This window comes from Cervus elaphus, chromosome 8, assembly GCF_910594005.1.
Source record: "Cervus elaphus chromosome 8, mCerEla1.1, whole genome shotgun sequence".
NCBI classification, from domain to species: domain Eukaryota; kingdom Metazoa; phylum Chordata; class Mammalia; order Artiodactyla; family Cervidae; genus Cervus; species Cervus elaphus.
In genome coordinates this window covers 45109937-45130398 of record NC_057822.1, presented here as the reverse complement: position 1 = coordinate 45130398, position 20462 = coordinate 45109937, and the positions used below count along the sequence as shown (strand labels likewise).

Below are 20462 nucleotides of genomic sequence, written 5' to 3'. Positions count from 1 at the left end.
CTCATATTTGTTGGTAGCGGCTGCAGTAATCCCCTTGATAGAAAGCATAGAGAGCCAGGTTTTGCTAAAGTGGATAAAGTATCCTGTAGTAATTGCAAGTTCTGTGAGCTAAAGGTCAATGAATTCTGTTAGGAAAGAAGAAAGTATGCAAAATTTGACTAAGAAATATCTATAGGTCAGTAAAAATTGGATATTAGCTTAACCTGTTGAAATCCTTAGCTCTCATGTATGTATTTACACTGGTTTAAATGTTTGATTTTCAGAAGTGTGTTGGGGAACCTTTTCTGTATTGTGGCTGAGATTGCCATTTCAAAAACACAATGCCCCACATTTTTATATCTCTATGAACATTAATGGAGTTTCACAACATACTTTTGTGAACCGCAATGTGACTGTCTCCACTGTGGAGATAAGAGAAGCTGAGGCATGAAGCTATTTCTGTAAGTTTTCCAAAGATAGGCCCTGAGCTCATGGAGAAGAGAGTGAGAGACAGAGAAGTATCTGTGCGCTCTCTGAAAACACATGTTGTGTGCATCTGGAGTCCTGGGGATGGGCTGGGGGCAGGGGAGTAGATTGCAAAACCAGAGCTGGCTCTGCATGCTTGCTACTCCAGTCCTAACAGGGAAACCTTTGTAGAAATGTGTATTCAAATAAAGAGGGTATCAAGGTGATTACCAGGATTAACTTTTATGGGTCCAAAATGCCTTGAGTATGCTTGATGGCAAGAAGATAGATTAGTCAGCTTTTCAAGGCCTTTCGAACAGTTTTTTTTTTTCTATCCAGTGAGAGATTCATGGATGAAAAACATTCACAATGTTTGCCTTTCTCTTTTCCTCTCCTTTCCAGATCTATGCAGTTCGATCAGTGGTTCCCAACAAAAGCAATAATGAAATAGTCCTGGTGCTACAGCAGTTTGATTTTAATGTAGATAAAGCAGTGCAGGCCTTTGTGGATGGTGAGTATACATGTCCTGTGAACCTGTAGATGTGAGAACTAAATATTCCATATATTCTGTGTTTTCTTCTTTGAATGCATTGAATACCAATTGTTTACTAATACTTTATTTTTCATAAAAACATGCTAGGCTTTAAAAACACGTCTACATACATTGGTGCTTGCCAGGGTCCTGGAGGTGGTTGGGGGTAGGGACTTAGGTTTAATGGGGACAGAGTTTCGGTTTAGGAAAGGAAAACCTCAGGAAATGGATGATGGTGAGAGTTGTCCAACAGTGTGAACGTACTTAGTGCCCCTGACCTGCACAGTTAAATATGGTTAAGATAGTGTGTTTCAGGGGCTTCCCGGGCAGCTCAGCTGGTAAAGAATCCGCCTGCAGTACAGGAGACCCCAGTTCCATTCCTGGGTTGGAAAGATCCTCTGGAGGAGGGCATGGCAGCCCATTCCAGTATTCTTGCCTGGAGAATCCCATGAACAGAGGTGCCTGGTGGGCTAGAGACCCGCAGGGTCGCAAAGAGTTGGGCATGACTGAGCAACTAAGCTCACAGTATGTTTTATATTATGTGAATTTTACCACGGTAAACAGCACTTAAAAAAACACATCTATGTATTAAGAGCAGAATTTAGAAGTTCTTTTTTCCTCATTGGTAAAAAATAGAAGACAGACTGTAGATGGTTTGCAAAAGATACCTGTTCTAATGCTACTAATTCCACTGTCCACCAGTCTGTCCAATCCACTATTAAACAATGTCCTTTATTTGATGATGTCCTTGTTAATGGAGGATAATGAACTTCACTCCTGATCTGAAAAGCCTTCTCAACTCTTCAACCAGCATAGTTCTACTTGGCCTTAGGATTGGAATCCTTGAACTTGATGCTTACATAGTCTGAGAGGACTGATTTGGTCTTTAATATCCTTAGTTTATCATTTTGAGATTTCCTAATTAGTCAGAATATTAGTTCATCTTATCCACCTCTAGAACGTTTTTTGCTGTCTAAAAAAATTTTGATTTTTTGGACAGCCCATTTCCAGTGATGTTATAGAATCTAAATTCTCAGGAATGTAGTTATTTGATAAATGTATAACCTACTGTTTTACATTTCCTATAAATTATGGGAAATTCTTCTCTCCTAGACAAATTAAACAAATTTCATTTATGAACAAATATCTTATACCTGTTCCTTGATATCATATATCTTCTGTCCTAGCATTAGTTTCTGTTTTGTTAATAAGGACTAACTAAACATAATCTGACCGAAACTTCAGGGAATACCTTTCAGCATATTCCTCCATTTTATACTAGTTTTACTTTCTGTAAAACTTACTTAATTTCCTGGAAATAGAATAATCTTCCTAAGTTTCTACATATATTATAATTGCATTTCAGGCAAGGTCTTGGAACCAGATAGCACACTCACATTCTGATATCTGCAGTCAGAGTTTAGAGTGCTAATTGAATTAAAAATGATTATCATTCAAAATTGGAGAAGGAAATGGCAACCCACTCCAGTACTCTTGCCTGGAAAATCCCGTGGATGGAGGAGCCTGGTAGGCTACAGTCCATGGGGTCGCAGAGTCGGACACGACTGAGCGACTAACTCACACACACATCATTCAAAATGGGACTTCCCAGGTGGTGCTAATGGTAAAGAATCTGCCTGCCAAGGCAGGAGATGCAAGAGACCTGGGTTTGATCCCTGATTGAGGAAGATCCCCTGGAAGAGGGCATGGCAACTCACTCCAATATTCTTGCTTGGAGAATCCCACGGACATGGGAGCCTGGTGGGTGGGCTACAGCCCACGGGGTCGCAAAGAGTCAGACCTGACTAAAGTGACTTAGCACACATGGTTCATAATAGACCTGCAAGGAGACTCACAGTGCGTAACTTTTCTGACTATTTTTCCTGCTTCATGTATGAACATATATGGAATCTTTATTCATAAGAAATACAGAGAATGGGGTGCTAATCCAGCTTTGCAACATTTGGTACAGTTTGTCTCACACGAAAAATTGAGAGGTGCACAGCCTCGCTCAGATAAACTGTCTTTTCAGTTTCGTTTGCCAGCATCACTCACACGGAAAAAAGTTCTAGGAAAGGAAACAGGTTACTATCCCCATGCCTCCCCACCCTCAGTTGGAGTGAGGCCCCCACATTCTCCATCCTGAAAGTTTTTATTACAAAGTGACCCTGATGAGATGCACAGATGCTCAGTAACTGATGAACTGTCATCAAATCCGATTGTATTTAAATAGAGCACCATGCTTGTTCTTGAAATTTTCACCTTGTCAGGATTAAGGTCTCATTTTAAAAAACTCATCGATTGCTGAGATATCATTTTGGATGGGGGTCGGTAGGAAAACTTGTTTAAAGACCACTGAAAATCAAAAATAGTCATTAGGAATCACTTCTGAGGCACGTTAAAACACACGTTCTGAGTGGCTTAAAAAGCTCCCAACAGGACTTCCCCGGTGGCTCACTGGTCAGGAATCCTCCTGCCAATGCAGGAGACACGAATTCGATCCCTGATCCAGGAAGATCCCACGTGCCCTGGAGCAGCTCCGTCCCTGGGCCACCACTGTTGAGTCTGCACCCCAGAGCCGGGGAATGGGCACTCCGGAGCCTGAGCCCACAAGCTGCAGCTACTGAAGTCCCCAAGCCCTGGAGCCACTGCATTGAGGAGCCTGCACGCCGCAACTGGGGAGGAGCCCCCACTGGCTGCAACTGGAGAAAAGTCCCTGAGGCAACGAAGACCCAGGGCAGCCAAAAATAAATAGATAAATTAAATTATGTATATTAAAAAAAAAACTCCAAGCAGTTTTAGTATAATTAAAGTTTAATAATAACAGTTTCAAAATTGTCTGTAAACACAGGTTCTTCAGAATTACCCTCTAAAAGCTCATGGTCCAAATTGCAAATTGAATTTATTTCCGAATATAAAAATTAGAGGAATAATTGAATATTACAGTTGAAAGTGATAAACAACTCACCTCCTTCCTCTGATTTAAAAGAAGAGTCTTTAACATTTTTTAATTTAATTTTATTTGGAATACTGAAGTCGAGCTATAAGTAAGAACTATCCTAATAATTCTTAGCCACGGGTGTGACTTAGGAAGTAACCTAGTGAAAGTGACTTCCTAAAGTTCTTTGAAAGGAAAATACTGGGAAACATTCATTCTCTGGGCAAATTAGAAAAAGATCAGCCTAGTTAATAAAAAGTCTGAATTATAGCTTACTTTTAAATGCAGTCTTACTATTTCAAGTACATGTAATGCAAAAAGCCTTCGAGGGGCATTGAATTGGAAACTCTGAATGGATAGGAATAATTAGTCTTTTTAAACATTAGTCAAAGCAATATGGCCTTCTGCTTATCTAACAGTGACAGTAGACTCAATAATTGGGGCCCTACTAATTTGAAATTTGTTATGAAGACTAGCCTGAAGTTTATCTTTGTTTAGCCAACACACTCATTGTGGAGAACTATTAGTATAATGAAATTGTATGAGAATGCTTAAAATTGTTGAAAGAATACATTTAAGAGCTACTCTTTAGAAATACCTACTTAAATAAGAACAACCGGTCTACTCATTACCAATAACTTGTTGAAATCACCCCCAGCAGTTTGGAGTGAGTGAGCGAGTGAGTGCACGCTAAGTCGCTTCAGTCGTGTCTGACTCTTTGTGACGCTATAAACTGTAGCCCACCAAGCTCCTCTGTCCGGGGGATTCTCCAGGCAAGAATACTGGAGTGGGTTGCCATGCCCTCCTCCAGGAGATCTCCCTGACCCAGGGATTGAACCCAAGTCTCTAACGTCTCCTGCATTAGCAGGTGGGTTCTTTACCACTAGCACCTTGGAGTGAGTGAAGAAACTTAGACTATATGAAGATACTTACTGTAGCTGACTGCTGGTTAAGCATTTCTTTTAAAATATTTTCTAATTTAATCAAGTTAGACTTTTCCTCTGCATCTGCCCGATGCTCCATATGCACATGAAGAGAATTGCAGAACCTGGGACTCAACTTGTTATTTAATGAGCTTTTTTTGTTTCAAAGCGGAACCTTGCAAAGACTGCATCCTGTCCTTATCCACAGTGACATGAGCAAAACTAACATCAGATCATCTGTCCTTCTTGTTACCCTGCAGGTTGTGAACATAATGAGTAAAGGCAGAAAATGAGCAGAAATAGCCAAACAAAAAGTTAGGATGCACATGGTTAATAATATTCAAAATCCCATGTTTGGCCAGAAGATTATAGGTGTTTTGATTCATATATAAAACAGAACAATTTTAATTCTACCTATGGCAATGAAGCTATCAGAAAATTCTCAAGATATATTTCATTTTCTCTAAGACAACATAATGATAAAACAAAGTAAGCTTTGTGTAGTGGGGCTTAATATTTCGATAAAACCAAGATCATGCAGTGAATTAAATGAAAATCTGGAAATAAAAAATGAAACTGGCATTTTTATTAAGGTAGGATGTATCAAAACAAATGAAAAAGCCAGAAAAAAAAAATCGCTACCAGGATGGAAAGACAGAGATGAATTTTGTGTGGTGTTTTATTATGTGAATACATGTTGAAGATTCTTTGTCTTTGTCTAGGCAGTGCAATTCAAGTTCTAAAAGAATGGAATATGACAGGAAAAAAGAAGGTAAGATTGATATGGATTGTAAATTAGTAACATCTTCCATCAGAACCTTCATGGTTGTTATCATTTTAACAAGGGTGCCAATTTTGTGCTTCTTTCAAATATAGTTAATATGTACACCCAGGAAGCTTCCGGATTCATGACTCTCTTAAATTACAAGCCGCCCTCCCTCCTAATGCCCTTGTTTTCTGTTCAAGTGTTTTCAGTCACCAGGTGTGCTTTAGAAGTCCCAGAGTTTTTCTTTTTAAGTATTAAGGCAAGCCCAACCAGAGAATTCAAAGGATTCTAGATGTTAACTTGCCTGAACGTATCCCACGGCACAAAGGAAAACATTAAGGAGCTTTTTAAAGATACTTGAAAAGCTCTAAATATATTTTCACATGTTTTTCCAGCCGAGAGAATCGGTCCAGGGCTGCCCCGAGAAACATTGTTCCTGAGTTCTAATAAGCTAGATTTTTAATAAAGGGAGAGAAAAAGGCTGTGCCTTAAAGCCATAGTAAGTAAGGGGCCTGTTTTCCTTTCTTTCGAACCCTGGCAGACTGACTGCTCCTTGTGAGCAGAGGGGAGATTTTCAGCTGCCGCATTCAAGTCACTGCTTACCTCTGGGCACACGTGCTATGCACACACTGGCCTTCCTGGTCTTGTGGGCGTTGCTGGGTGCTCACTGGCTCCTCTGAGCTGCAGCTTCTTGTTCTAGGCCTGTCATCGGCTTCCTGACTTTGACAAAAAGGCTGCTCCTCTTTTCAAAGTAACTTCCCCAAGGGGATCCCAGTGTATACTCGTCCCCCTGAGGGAAGATCACTGGCCCAAGGACTAGGTTTTAACAAACACACACATGAAAGCAGTATTGCTTTCATAAATTCCCAAGATTACTGAAATTACTGGAATGATCCTTTCCTCCTTTTTCTCCTCCTAGCTTCATGGAGAATAGGGAGAATTACGAGGTTTTTTGTTCAACCTTTGTATGCCACCATCTTTGACAATGTCTGCTTATCTTTAATCATAGCTTCCCAGACTTCTGTGTGAAATGAAGACGATTTGCAAGTGATTGAAAGGCAGTATTTATACTTACGTGGAGAAATTTAGATGTGTGGATTGGGTTTTAAATTTCTCTGATGTGGAAAAACAGAGCAGATGGCAGCTGCAGGCCCAACTCATTACCAAGCCTTCTTCTAAGAGGTTCAGTGGGAAGATGGTCTCCCCAGCCTAGGAGACTCAGGGCTCCTGCGGGAATACATGCCCATGGGCCTTCCCTTCACCCAGTCAGTGCATTTCTCTCCCCTGGAGGAGCTCTTATGCAGAGACATGCTTGTGGTTTCAAAGGAAAAGAAAGGGAATGGGGAGGAGAATCAAGAGAGAATTGTTTCTTCTTATTTCTTTTCCAAACACGTTGCAGAACAAAGCTGGACTGACGTTTAGCTGGTGGGACCCTGATGCCGCAGGCAGGCCAGGGTGTGTCCTGACAGGTCCCTTGTCTGTTCTCATTGGCTGAGGCCTGTACCAAGGTCTAGAAAATTTCAATTATCTAAAATTCGGGGTAGGGACTTTCCTGGTGGTTCAGTGGTGAAAACTCCACACTTCCACTGCAAGGGGCACAGGTTCAGTCCTTCTTCAGGGAACTAAGATCCTATGTACTGCAAGATGTGGCCAATAAATAAATTAATTAAATTACTAAAAGGTATAAATAAAAAATGAAATTAAATGCATGGCTGTGTTATTCTGAGCTAAATGTAAGATAAGTCTTATAGTGCTGTTGAGCTCGCAGCCAGGTATTCCAGGGGCACAGATTCAGGTGGACCCACATTGGTTTGGCAAGGCTTGCTTCTGGGACTTCCTGGACAGGGTGGCAGTCCAGGGGTGGCCTGGTTGGAGGGTGCCTTTTCAAAGACCCAACCTGGACTGTGGGGATTTGACTCCACCCCCTCATTTTGCAAGGAGGTGCCAGCCTCTCCTGTTCCCACCCTCCCCTCAAGTTTCCCTCCTCCCCAGAGGAGCAGAACCTCAGAGTCCTCCCTGCCCTCCCTCCCACCAAGGTCTCTGTAAGGAATGAGAGCTCTCCTCCAATAGCACAGTAGCTGAATTCAAGTTCCTCCAGGGTAGTAACCATGAGAGGTTTTACTCTATGACCATTCAGATACATAGGCCCTCAATTTGCTCAAATGATATGTCAGCTATTTTAAGCCATTTCCTGCTGTTTTTTGCTTGTAAAGGAAACTTTTTGTTTTCTATGTTTATGAGGTAAAAGTTTACACAACTCATTGTGGGGAAGAAGATATTTATAGTAACTTGGGTGGTTAATAAAGACATCGGTCTTTTCACCCATTTTATTTGAAGAGTCAGAAAACAAAAAAAACAAAAGGATAGTGTATCTTATTTTGCTTTCTCGGGTTCACATTCTATTTCAAGGTGCTGGTGAGCTGCGTAATATTCGTTTCTCATTTGTTTCTCATTCTAGAACAATAAGAGAAAACGAAGCAAGTCCAAGCAGCATCAAGGCAACAAAGATGCTAAAGACAAGGCAGAGAGGCCCGAGGCAGGGCCCATGCAGCCACCGCCGCCCCAGATACAAAACGGCCACATCAACGGCTGTGAGAAGGACAGCTCGTCCACTGATTCTGCCAGTGAAAAACCAGCCCTTCCCCCTCGTGAGAAAAAGATCTCAATACTCGAGGAACCTTCAAAGGCACTCCGTGGGGTCACAGGTCAGTTATTCTTAAGCAAAGTTGCTTAGGAAGACATAGAAGAAAAGGGTGGCAGGGGACCCGCTGGGACAGTCACTGAGACTGTTGTTGAAAGGAAATGACTGTCTTGCAACATTGTCCGTAGATTCAAATGGTCTTCAGGCAGGATGGTAGGGGCTGGGAGGAAAGTAACAGGACCAGAGAAGACATGTCCAATCCAGCCCTGCAAAAGTCAGAGGACTTTTTTAATCTAAAAAATGTAGTTCTAGTCTCTATTGGAATCATCAGGAAAATAGAAATTCCAGCTTAAAGAAATTTTCTTTCTAAAGACACTTTGGCTGGGATAAGGGAGGGATAATTGGTGACCAAAGGAAATGTTATTAAAGGGTAGACCAAATTATTTTATCTCCTGGTATTTTATATCATGCAATAGAATATAATCTTCCAGGGTGTTAGAATCTGGAATATTCTTTATTTGTGCTACAGCTATATATTCATTACTCAACAACAGGCTGCTTCTTAATCAACCGTATGACCTTAAGGGCATCATTTCATCTCTAGTGTCCCATTTCCTTTCTGTAAAATATGGCACAGGTCCACTAGACCTGTGATCTTTAATACTATTTGGCCCAAAGCTCCATTTTTATGTCAAATCCTAAAGTAAAATTCATAGATAATATAAGTCTACCTAGAAACAGAATATCAATCATATAAAAATATAAGAAGTTCAGAATAGCTAAAATAGAAGGCTTAATAAAATGGTCAGATGTTCATACCCACTTATCATGAATCGCTTTACACTTATAGGAAGGGAGACAGTGGTCAACTGGATAACATGAATACTGCTTCTTTATATTTGACATGTGAAGTAAAAACTGAATAAGTATATTTTAATGTAGACGTGGGGTCACTGGGAAAGCAGCTGCTACAAATGCAGACTGACAGTTGCTGATTATCCTTTCAAATAATGTGACTGCCCTTGTGGTTGGCCATGGAATTTTCCAAATGGTGAAAAACTCTTGGTAAAGTTATAAACACCAAAGAGTGCAGTTTTCTCTTAATGTATACAGTAGTTGAACCCTGGAAGTCCACGTAAATCTTGGAAATCCATAGGAAAACTGTACAAAAAATACCTTGAGTTTTTATGTCATGTGTCTGGGAAGATATGAGAAAGTTCAGTTCACTGGGCAGTTCTTCGTTGTGTGGGATTCCTATGATTGTGGGTCATCTAACATTCTGCCCCCAACACCCACCCATACAAAATTATTTACATAAATTTTTAAAGTTTTTCAAAACACCTCCTAAAATAAACCAAAGATGAATAAGACAGGGGCTTAAAAAGCAGAGACATCATTTTTCAGACAAAGATTCATATAATCAAAGCTATGATTTTTCCAGTAGTCATGTGTGGATGGGACAGTTGGACCATAAAGAAGGCTGAGTACCGAAGAATTGATGCTTTCGAACTATAGTGTTGGAGAAGACTTTGAGAGTCCCTTGGATTGTAGGCAGATCAAATCAGCTGATCCTAAGGGAAATTAATCCTGAATATTTATTAGAAGGACTGATGCTGAAGCTGAAGCTCCAGTAGTTTGGCCACCTGATATGAAGAGCTGACTAAAATTGGAAAAACCCTGATGCTGGGAAAGATTGAGGGCGGGAGGAGAAGGGGGCACAGAGGATGAGAAGGTTGGATGGCATCACTGACTCAATGGACGTGAGTTTGAGCAAACTCTGGGAGATAGTGAAGGACAGGGAAGCCTGGCGTGCTGCAGTCCTTAGGGTCACAAAGAGTCGGACATGACTTAGCAACTGAACAACAACCTACAGGGAGAGTTTAGTCGAGCAGAAGAGACAGGTGCAAACAGAAAATCACATGGTAACCTGTTCTGAATCAGGGATTACCATGAGGAAGCATGAAGTAACTGACACTGTGTGACACATTAAGAAGTTTTCTAATTGCTCACAAAGCTCTAATTTTCTTCCATAAACATTACCTAACAACACTATTAATAGTGCTGTAATTCAGAAAACCCTTACTACACAATGATATCTTACAACAAACAACAAAAATAACCTATTTCTCTTTAGAATCTGGATGTTCCAGTAATCTTTTAATTCAGCTTTCCCTCTGCCTACAATTTTGAGAATGTTTTGATTTATGGTCAGGGCAAGAGAAAGAAATTAAATAATCGAATGGCACATTCCCAACTTTGCCTGTGATTGCTTTCACACGAATTACTTTCAAAATCTAATTACTCAAGTTGCTGTTGTGATATCAATCATACATTAAAAGCCCAGCACATATATTTGTTCATTTACTTATAATTTATACCTGCTTCCTAAAACAATTTCAGTAACTCTATCAAGTATATGACATTAGAGCAAATGCAATATTGAAGCGCTTCACTTCACAGTGAAGAGCTGCCTTGAAAGTTAAATACCCAGCAGACGAGTTCTCTGTACAAGGGGGCTTTTGTGAACTCTGTGATGAAACTTTTGGCAAAGAATACTTTATTGCACAAAGAACCATCCCAAGATCCCTTCAGTTTTGTAAGTTTAGCATGAAATCTTGAAGGTATGTCGGTATTATTTGTTAATAATTAATAAAACAAAGCTATTACTCATGTAAATCTTTCTGTTAAAGAATAAATGATGACAGTGGAAAGTTATCAGAAATTTTTGCAAAAAGAAGAGAATTCTCCTTGCTGACCATTAACTTCACCAGCAGCTTGTTGTGATCATAAATTTTAAAGTGAGTTTATAGCTAGTTAAGCTTCTTCCCAAAGATAATGAAGATTCATCAGGAGGTTGATGCCAAAACTATCAAATGACTTCTGAAATGCTTTGTTCAATTTTTCAAAAATCCTGAGGTCCCTGCTAAATGTTTTACAGATGAGTGTCGGGTCTTGTGTATTACTGCACCCCATTTTGAGTAGACCTTTGAAACTGGGAAGGATGGGAAAGATCCCTTAATCCCCTCACTGTATAGCTGAGTAAGCCAAGGCCACTGGGGTCAAGAAGCTGAGAAGATCAATGCCCCAGGGGGTAACTCTGGTTAGCAAAAGCCTGACTCAAATCCATGCAATTTTATGCATGCATTAGAGAGTTATTACTAAAACCACAGGCTCCATAACTCCTGAAAGATGTATAATTGAAAAATTAGGGAAAAGTAATCATAACAAAACCAGATAATGATATTCTGTACTTGAGTGAGTTCAAAGTATGAGCCGTAAAGAAATCTCCAGTCTGCTGGTGGTGGAGCATTTATCAAGCTTTCCAGTGATGAAACTGGCTCAGGGAAACTTGCCCTGATTGCCCAGTTGGTCAGCAGGCTGTGAACATGTGGAAAGCGTTTTTTATCTTTTATAACACCTTGACATTCAAGATCTCTCTTTCTAAAGGTTTTAAAAAGGATCATTTGCTGGTAGGGGAAAAGTTAGTTTTAAGATATGTGCAGGTGGTTCCGGGGTGTTAGTGTGACTTCCCACATGAAAAATAGCCACCAAAAGCCTCATCGTTTCAGGCTGTAAATATAGTACTGTCGAGTGGGACAATGCTGCATGTCAGCGTATAGCTCTGAAGTTGGGGAGTTTGATTTAAACTTAGTACAAAATTACTTTTTTAAGCCTTGGAGTAGTTTTTTCTGTATTTCAGAATTTTTAATAACCACTCAAATTAGATCTTTTACATAATCCAATCAAGATTATCTGCATCTAAGTACAAAGTCAGACAAGGAGTAGATCAAGATTTATTTTCACAGAAGTAATGCCAAGGGGTCACTTTTATTTCTAAGGCTCTATCTTAATGGTTCAAGTGCATTATGACCTTAGGTTTCATTTTTCCCAAATGTGGCTCCTGCTCTATTTTCCTTAAGGGTCAGATTGCTGAAATGTCTGTATGCTTATCACTGCATGGGCTAGAATAGGAACTCAGATTCCTCTGCGGTCCTTCCCCCACTGGACACAATTCCATCCAATAGGAAAGGAGCGGGATTGTGGGCCACCAACTGGCTCCATTGAGATAAGCTTGGGGGCGGGGCTTTCCTTGTCTTCAGCCCCTCTTCCCAGCAGGCTTCCTTTCTCGTCTCTCATCTTGTAAAGCATCTCGGGAAGCCAGCTCTTCTGTTGCCCGTTACTTGTTTCTAACAGAAGGCCCCATGCTGTGTTCACTGACCTCCACCATCCGGGCTTCTGCCCCGTGTGGGAGATCAGGGGCAGCCTCATCGTTTTACCTTCGCCATGCAGATTCTGCGGGCGGCGTGCCTCTGGAACAGAACCGCTTTCCTATTCTCTAGGTGAACTGAACCAACTGTGAGGAAAAGGGTCCTGTTATTTTAGAATGTTGGCTGCCTGTCCCTCATTTGTACTTCGTATAAAAAAGAAGAAAACAACAACAGACTATTTTACAGTATTTTTGTGGTGTGGGGTTCCCTATAAGATTTCCAAGCAGATATTTTAATGCTGTTGTTGGCCCTAGCTCCAAGATTATCTCCTCTGCTTTTCTAAACCCTATATTGGACCAGAGGATTAGAAAAGATCAACATGAAGAAAGCAGCTTGCCGAGAACTTTAATAGAAAAGCCAAATGTGTGTATTCCAGGATTTCAGCCATTCCAGCTCTCAGAGGGAAGCAACATAATATCATTGCTGAGAACCAGGGCTTTAGCATTAAACATGTTTGGATTCAAATCTTGGCCTCGTCATTTACTAGGTGTGTGACCCTGGACACGCTAACCCTTCTGTGTCTCACCTGCAAAATATTCTGCAATTGTGATGAGGAGTAAATGAGATAAATAAAGTGATTAGCACAGTATTTGGCACAGAGTAAACCCTGAAGTCATTTATTTCTCTATCTAGGAAATATCTTAAGCATCTAACATGTGCCAGAAATTTTTCTAGAGGAAGTAGACAAAATAAAAAAGTTTTTGCCCTCCTGGAGTTTATGTTCTTTGGTGGGGAATGGGGAAAAGAGATGCACAGTAAACCAGAATGCCCCAAAATGTTTATGTGAAAGTGTTAGTCGCTCAGTGGTGTCCAACTCTTTGTGACCCTGTGGACTGCAGCCTGCCAGGCTCCTCTGTCCTGGAATTCTCCAGGCAAGAATGCTGGAGTGGGTTGCCATTTCCTTCTCCAGAGGATCTTCTGACCCAGGGATCGTGCCCGGGTCTCCTGCATTGCTGGCTGATTCTTTACCATCTGAGCCACCAGGGAAGTTTAAATGCTTATGGATGATAGTAAATGTTGTGAAGGCAGCAGGTAGGAGAGAGACGGGGGCAGGAAGAAGGGTGTGGGTAGCAGCTTCAGACAAGGCCCTCTGTGAGTGGGTGAAGAGGAGCTGTGGATGCTGAGGGTGCCCCCGTTCACGTTCTCTGACATCAGCCTATCCTGGTCTAAACAGCCAATGTTTTATTTAAACCTTAATTAAGGATTATTTTAGCTCAAGCCCTTGTAGCATTGTAACCACTGGTTTTTAATTAGAGATATAGCACTTTGCTAGTGTATGTAGCTGACATTCAGTACTGCCGTGTGAACGGGCATTTTGAAGCATATAGTTTAAGGCACATTTATCATTATTCTCACTCTGTTATTTTGGCATCTGATGCCTTAGTGTGAACTCCCGTCTGTAGCTGAGTGTTGTTCAGCCACTCAGCGTCTAGCAGCACAGTGTCTGAACCGTTCAGGTAACATTAGAGGCCGCCTTCCAGCGTGTCCTCAGTGTCTTAGACCCCTGCTTCCTTCTCTGAGTGTGATAAAGCAGGAGACGGAGACAGGCGTAGGACGTAGGGACACAAGGACACGGGATATATCAAACCCCTCGGGTATTTTTCTGTCACCCGGGTAGAGTGAACTCCAGAGCCCTGTCCCTTCTCTTTCTCATTTGAAAACTACTTTTGCTGCATCCCTACAGCAAAAATTCAAGCCATCTCATCTCTGAATAGCTGATACCTTCCCAACTTCCCACTCAAACCTTGTTAGTTACAAGGTTTCAGTTACAAACAGACTTAATGAAATGGAATGCACTCCTTGCAAAGAATAAAATGCCTTCCATTAATTTCTTGGACTGCAAGGAGATCCAACCAGACCATCCTAAAGGAAATCAGTCCTGAATATTCATTGGAAGGACTGATGCTGAAGCTGAAACTCCAAAACTTTGGCCACCTGATGAGAAGAGCTGACTCATTTGAAAAGACCCTGTTGCTGGGAAAGATTGAAGGCGGGAGGAGAAGGGGATGACAGAGGATGAGATGGTTGGATGGCATCACCGACTCAGTGGACATGAGTTTGGGTGAACTCTGGGAGTTGGTGATGGACAGGGAAGCCTGGCATGCTGCAGTCCATGGGGTCACAAAGAGTCTGAGCGACTGAACTGAACTGAACTAAAATGAAACCTTTAAAGGTATTAATGACATTTAAGACCTTGTAAAGACAACATAAATTAAAAGACTGGTTTCCAGTCAGAAAGTTCCCAGCTTGATCTGAGCTGATCCAGTTTTACAGAATAGAATACACCTATCTGTTTAAGTCTTTGTTCCAAAGTTATTGCCTCCTCTCATTTTCTGTTAATTACCCTGTCACGTAGTGATAGAAGAATGATGTAAAATGCAAATTAAGGTATACAATAATTGTAATGTGAAAAGGGTTTTCTTGGGGTTTCATCACTATAATATCTTAAGAAAATTATCTTTACTCACTGTCTCCATGTCTTCACCTCTCTCTCACTTATCAATTTGTTAAGGTCCCATCACTCCAAAGAAATTGCCCCCACTGAGTTTACCATTGGCCTCCACGTACTGAATCTAGCAGATGTTTTTCCAATCCTTATGTTACCTTTTCCTTGCAGGACTATTGACCACTCTGTCCTTAACCATCTTGTCTTTTCCCTTTGGTATCTATGACCTGACACTTTTCCTGATTTCTCCCCTCCATCTTCATTGCCTCTGTGTTTCCTTTGAGGGTTCTTCTCTAACTGGCTGTTAATTGTTGAGGCTCATCACGGCCGTGTTAGTCCCAAGTCCTTTCTCACATAAAGCTCTCTCTTCTTAGATATCTCAGTCGTGCTGTAGCTTTGATTGTGTATGCTGGCTCACATACTCCTCATCCCAGTTGAGGCTACTCTGAACTTAGACTCCTACTTGATATTTTCACTTTGATATTTCAAAGCACTCTAACATCATGCTCAAAACAAACTCCTGATCTCCCTTCCCAGTCTTAGCTTTCTGATCTTAGTGTACCATCCATCCATCCTGAAGCAAGTCAGAAATCTAGGCATCAGTCAAGACATCTTCCTCTCCCCTGATATCCAATTGATCACCAAGTCCTATTGATTTTCTTTTTCAAATATTCCTGGCATCCATCCATTTCTCACTGTCTTGATCTCTACATTCCCATCCAAACCATCTTCTCTTGTCTCTGCTGGTGTAGTAATCCACTCCTTAATCACCTGGCATTCATTCTGTTCCCCTCTAAATCATTGTCTAGCCTGTAATCTCTTCAGATAACACATATTTGGACTCTTAAAGATAAAGACCAAAAGTTTTACTCTGGCCCATAGACCCAGCATATTCTGGCCCCTGTGTCCCATTCCAGCCTCATGATCTGGTGTGTTGATTCTTGCTCCTTGCTTCAGCCGTACTGGGCTCCTCTTAGTCCCACACAGGGGCTGTGTGCATCAGTCAGGTTTAAGTCAGGAGACAGGCCACACTGGTTATTCGAGTGGGTGGAATGTAATAGCAAGAACTGATAACTAAAACAGTCGGAGGTGGCTAACTACTAGATGGGTAAGTGAGGACTCACGGGGGCCTAGGCTTGTCAAGAGAACAGTTACTATTTCCAAGAAGGCTGGACAATAAAGGAAGTAGGACTGGGAGATTCCCCTAGTCTGAAACTAGGTTCTGTCCTCATCAAATAAGGTGTGTGGCTACCAGCTGTTTGCTCTTGTTCAGTCTTCAGTCATGTCTGACTCTTTGCAACCCCATGGACTGCAACACACCAGGCTTCCCTGTCCTGCACTGTCTCCCGGAGTTTGCTCAAACTCGTGTCCATTGAGTCGGTGATGCCATCCAACCATCTCATCCTCTGTCGTCCCCTTCTCCTCCTGCCCTCCGTCTTTCCTAGCATCAGGGTCTCTTCCAACGAGTTGGCTCTTTGCATCCGGTGGCCACAGTTTTGGAGCTCCAGCTTCAGCATCAGTCCTTCTGGTAAATAGTCAATAACTACCAGAGGAACATGCTCACAGCCTTGTGGTGACAAAAGATCTTGGCATAGGGCCTGGGCCGAGCTGTTCTATAGAAGAAACCCGCCATTGCCGGAGAGTGTAGATGGACTGGAACTGCTCAAAGCCATCGCCACTGAGGGGGAGCCAGGGAACATGGCATGAGCGTGCATCTGAGACTCCTCAGCATGGCTGCTGGCTCCTGTAGGGGATAATAATAATGATGAAGGACCAAAAAGAAAAGTGTATTTCTGCCCTCATCACCTTGCAGGGGACCCTTTGTTGCCCTCTCCTAACAAAGCTAGCAATCTACCAACTGGCAAAAGAAAATTGTTTACAGGGTCCACCGCTAGTTATCACAAAGTAGGGCAAAGAAGGGTAGATTTAGAATCGAGAGGCAATAATTTAACTGCTTCAGACGCTCTCTGCCTGGAATGCAGTTTCCTCCCTCTTCATCTGATTCATGTTTAATGTGATTTCAGGTGACCTTAGTTCTTTCTTCTGTGGAGAATTCATTCCTCATATCCCTAAGTCAAATACATGCCAGTTGTAGATTTCAGGACTGTGCGCTTTTTTTTTCATAAAGCTTATCACAGTTGTAATGCTACATTTGTTTATGTGGTGGTGTGGTTTATGTGTCTTCCTTTGAGGCTGCAAGTTCTATGAGATGGAAACCACAGATGTCTTTTACCACTGTTGTGTTTTTGGTGTCTAGAACAATAACTGGACATAATAAGCACTCAAGCCTTTTTCATGATTTATATTGAGTTATTAATAATAAATAAATGGATATGTATAGGTTAATTTGGGGCTTCCCTGGTGGCTCAGATGGTAAAGACTCTGTCTGCAATGCGGGAGACTTGGGTTCAATCCCTGGGTCGGAAAGATCTCCTGGAGGAGGGCATGGCAACCCACTCCAGTATTCTTGCCTGAATTTAAAATGTTTAAGTTGCTATGCTGCTTTTTAAAGATAATTGTGGATTTTGTATTTCTGATTTTAAAAGGCACTTATATTAATTGAAGAGATGTGAGAAATACAGCAAGGTTTAGGGAGAAAAATCCTACCTCCCAGAGACAACCACTGTTAAATTTCATTTCAGAATGTTTTAGATTTATAGATATATAGGGTTCATTTTTACAAATGTTGTGTAGTGTGTGAACTTTTGTATCTTGCTTTTTACTTAACATGACATTATAAACCTTACCTCATATCATTTTGTTCTTTAAAAACATGACCTTAATATCTGCACTGTGTTTTTATGCCATTTATTTTAATTATTTCCAACTGTTGTCCATGTGCATTGTTTCCACTTGCTATTATAAACAATGCTGTAATGAACAATTTTTGTATATAAATCTTTATGAACAATCATTTTCTTGACATACTTTCTTAGAAGTGGGACTATTGGGTTCAAAGGATATAAATATTTTTTAAATTCTTAATATATTGCTGTCCAAAAAGATTGCACTCATCTCATTGTTTTATTTGTAAAACTGATTAGTAGGAAAATGGAGCATTTTGCAATGTTTAATTCCCATCTGTATTTCTTCTTTGTGAATATTTGAGAACACTAAGATCAGTGGTCAAAAAAGTACCGATTATTATTGGTTATCGGAAAACACTACTGTATTCACATAAGTACTTTTAAGAGAATGGCAATGCCTTAAGTAACAGACAATAGCAATTTTAGGCATTATTTTATAATAGCAAAATTATTTTTTATCAAAGTTTTTTTCTTGATAGAACCGCTTACAATTAACCACTAAGTTAATCAATATGAGATGATGTGATTAAGTGAAATTACATTTGTATAGGAGACTATGAAGTCATCTTAATTCAGTGAGTTAAAATAATTATTTTAGAACTACTCTATAATATATATATCCTTTAATATTTATTTTTATTTTTTACTTTTTTGACTGTGCTGGGTCTTAGTTGCAGCATGTTGGATCTAGTTTCCCCTCTAGGGACTGAACCCATGTCCCCTGCAGCAGAAGCAAGGCGTCTTAGTCACCCAACCATCAGGGAAACCCCTTCATACATCCTGTAAATGTAGACCTGAATTCTGCGAATACTTCCTTCAGTCTACCTTTAAGTACAAAAGGCTTTCCCTAAAAAGCTAAAGAGACAAGGGAGTTTTCAGAGACTTTCAACTCTGAACACACATAGTTGTACATATATTATGAAAATCTTTGGATCTAAGTTTATATATTTCTCCCTAAAGGAAGATTTGTTTTCTTTGATGCTGTTAATAGAAAACAACCACCACTGTTCATGTTTTACTTTGTAAAATAAATCAAGGACAAGTCAAATATGTAAGTAGATACTAAGATTTAGTAACTAGAAAATGGATAGTTCTCAGTATTGACGAGAGTTGAGTGTAAGCACAATTACATGCACCACAGCTGAGTGTAAGTGGATCCAAGTGACTAGAAAATAATTTGGCAAAGCATATCAATAACTTTTTAAGAAAAGTAAAGGCAAGAATTTATGTTTTCTTCATCACAAACCCTACTAAATTATAGTAAAGGAATTTTTAAATATAGAAATCCACAATGATGAAGAAAAGCGAAAAGACAGCCTCAGTTTCTAGAGGAAGAAAAGTAGATGGAAGAGGATTGACTGATGAAGCAGAGTATGGGAAGTTGCAGCATAGACTTCAGAGGGAGGGAGCTTTGGCAGGAAGGATGCTTGACTGCCTGGCAGAAAATGGGGAAACTCTAGATCTAGAGTCAGCCTTTAGGATGGGGGACAAGCTTAGAAAGAGAGGTATAAAGCAGGGTAATTAAATAAAGGTATTTTAAGGAACAGTCCACTATCCCTTTACCTACTTGCATTCCAGCTTGTTTTATAAGATGTCTAACATTTGCCCTCAAGGTAGAAAGGGAGGGTGGGAGTAAGGAGAGCAGAAAGTGATATGCTAGTATTTTAATGACCATTAGAATAAAATACAAAATTCTTCACAGGAAAATAACAAAACCCAGTGTTTCTCAAAGTGTCATCCACCATATTCAGTATCCAGTTTAAAATATTACTAGACATTGCAAGAAGAAAATGTGACCTTTAATGAAGAGAAAGATTAGTCATTAGAAGCTGACCCATAGACAACCCAGATGTTGGAATCAGCAGACAAGGATTATCAATATGTTTTAAATTTTTGCCCAAAAAAGTGGATATAGTAGGTGAAGGGAGGAGAATTTCAGGAGAAATGGAAAGAATGAAATGACAACCCTGGAACTGAAGTTTCAGTTCGGTATCTGAAGTTTTTTGCAAGTCATCAGATGCCTTTGGCAGAAATTTGGACAATAAAGACTAAAGGATCAGTGAACTTGAAGACAGGTCAAAAGAAATTATCCAAACTGAAGAAAAGAGATAACAAAATGATAACAAAAGAAGCAGAGCTTCGGTGACTCAAGGGACAATATCGAGCAGTCTCATAGATATGTAATTGGGATCTCAGAAGAAAAAAGGGGAGAATGGAGAAACGGGGGGACATATGAAGAAACAATGCCCACAGTTTTTCCAAATTTAACATGAAACAACAACCCACATATCCTAAAAACTCAGAAAAATCCAAGCAGAGTAAATGATAGAAAATCACACCAAAGCATGTCACAGCCAAACTGCTGAAAGTCAGAAATGAAGATAACATTTTAAAAGCAGTCAAAGGATAAAAGACATATCACAAACAGGGGACAACAAGAAGAGTAAAGGTTGACTTCTCATCAGAAATGATATGGGCCAGGAAACTCCAGAATGAAATCTATAATGTAATAGGAATAACTGCCAATGTGGAATTATATTTATATCTAGAGAAAATATCCTTCAAAAAGGAAGATAAAGTCAAGATATTTTAAGATAAAAATGGAAAGAATTTTTCACCAGCAGACTTCCACTACAAAACAAGCTAAAGAATATTATTTAGGTTGAAAGTAAATGATACTAGATTGAGATTTGAATC

General features: G+C 40.3%; 1 protein-coding gene across 6 annotated transcripts in view; it reads left to right on the top strand.

Moving 5' to 3' along the window:
- The window catches only part of SPATS2L (spermatogenesis associated serine rich 2 like), a 182425-nt gene that overhangs the window by 113788 nt on the left and 48175 nt on the right, over nt 1–20462 (top strand). For all 6 annotated transcript variants that reach the window (XM_043910449.1, XM_043910448.1, XM_043910453.1 and 3 more), the window contains 3 exons: nt 847–955; nt 5560–5609; nt 8062–8308. In XM_043910449.1, coding sequence (XP_043766384.1) covers nt 847–955; nt 5560–5609; nt 8062–8308 — 406 coding nt within the window. The remainder of the gene's footprint in view (nt 1–846; nt 956–5559; nt 5610–8061; nt 8309–20462) is intronic.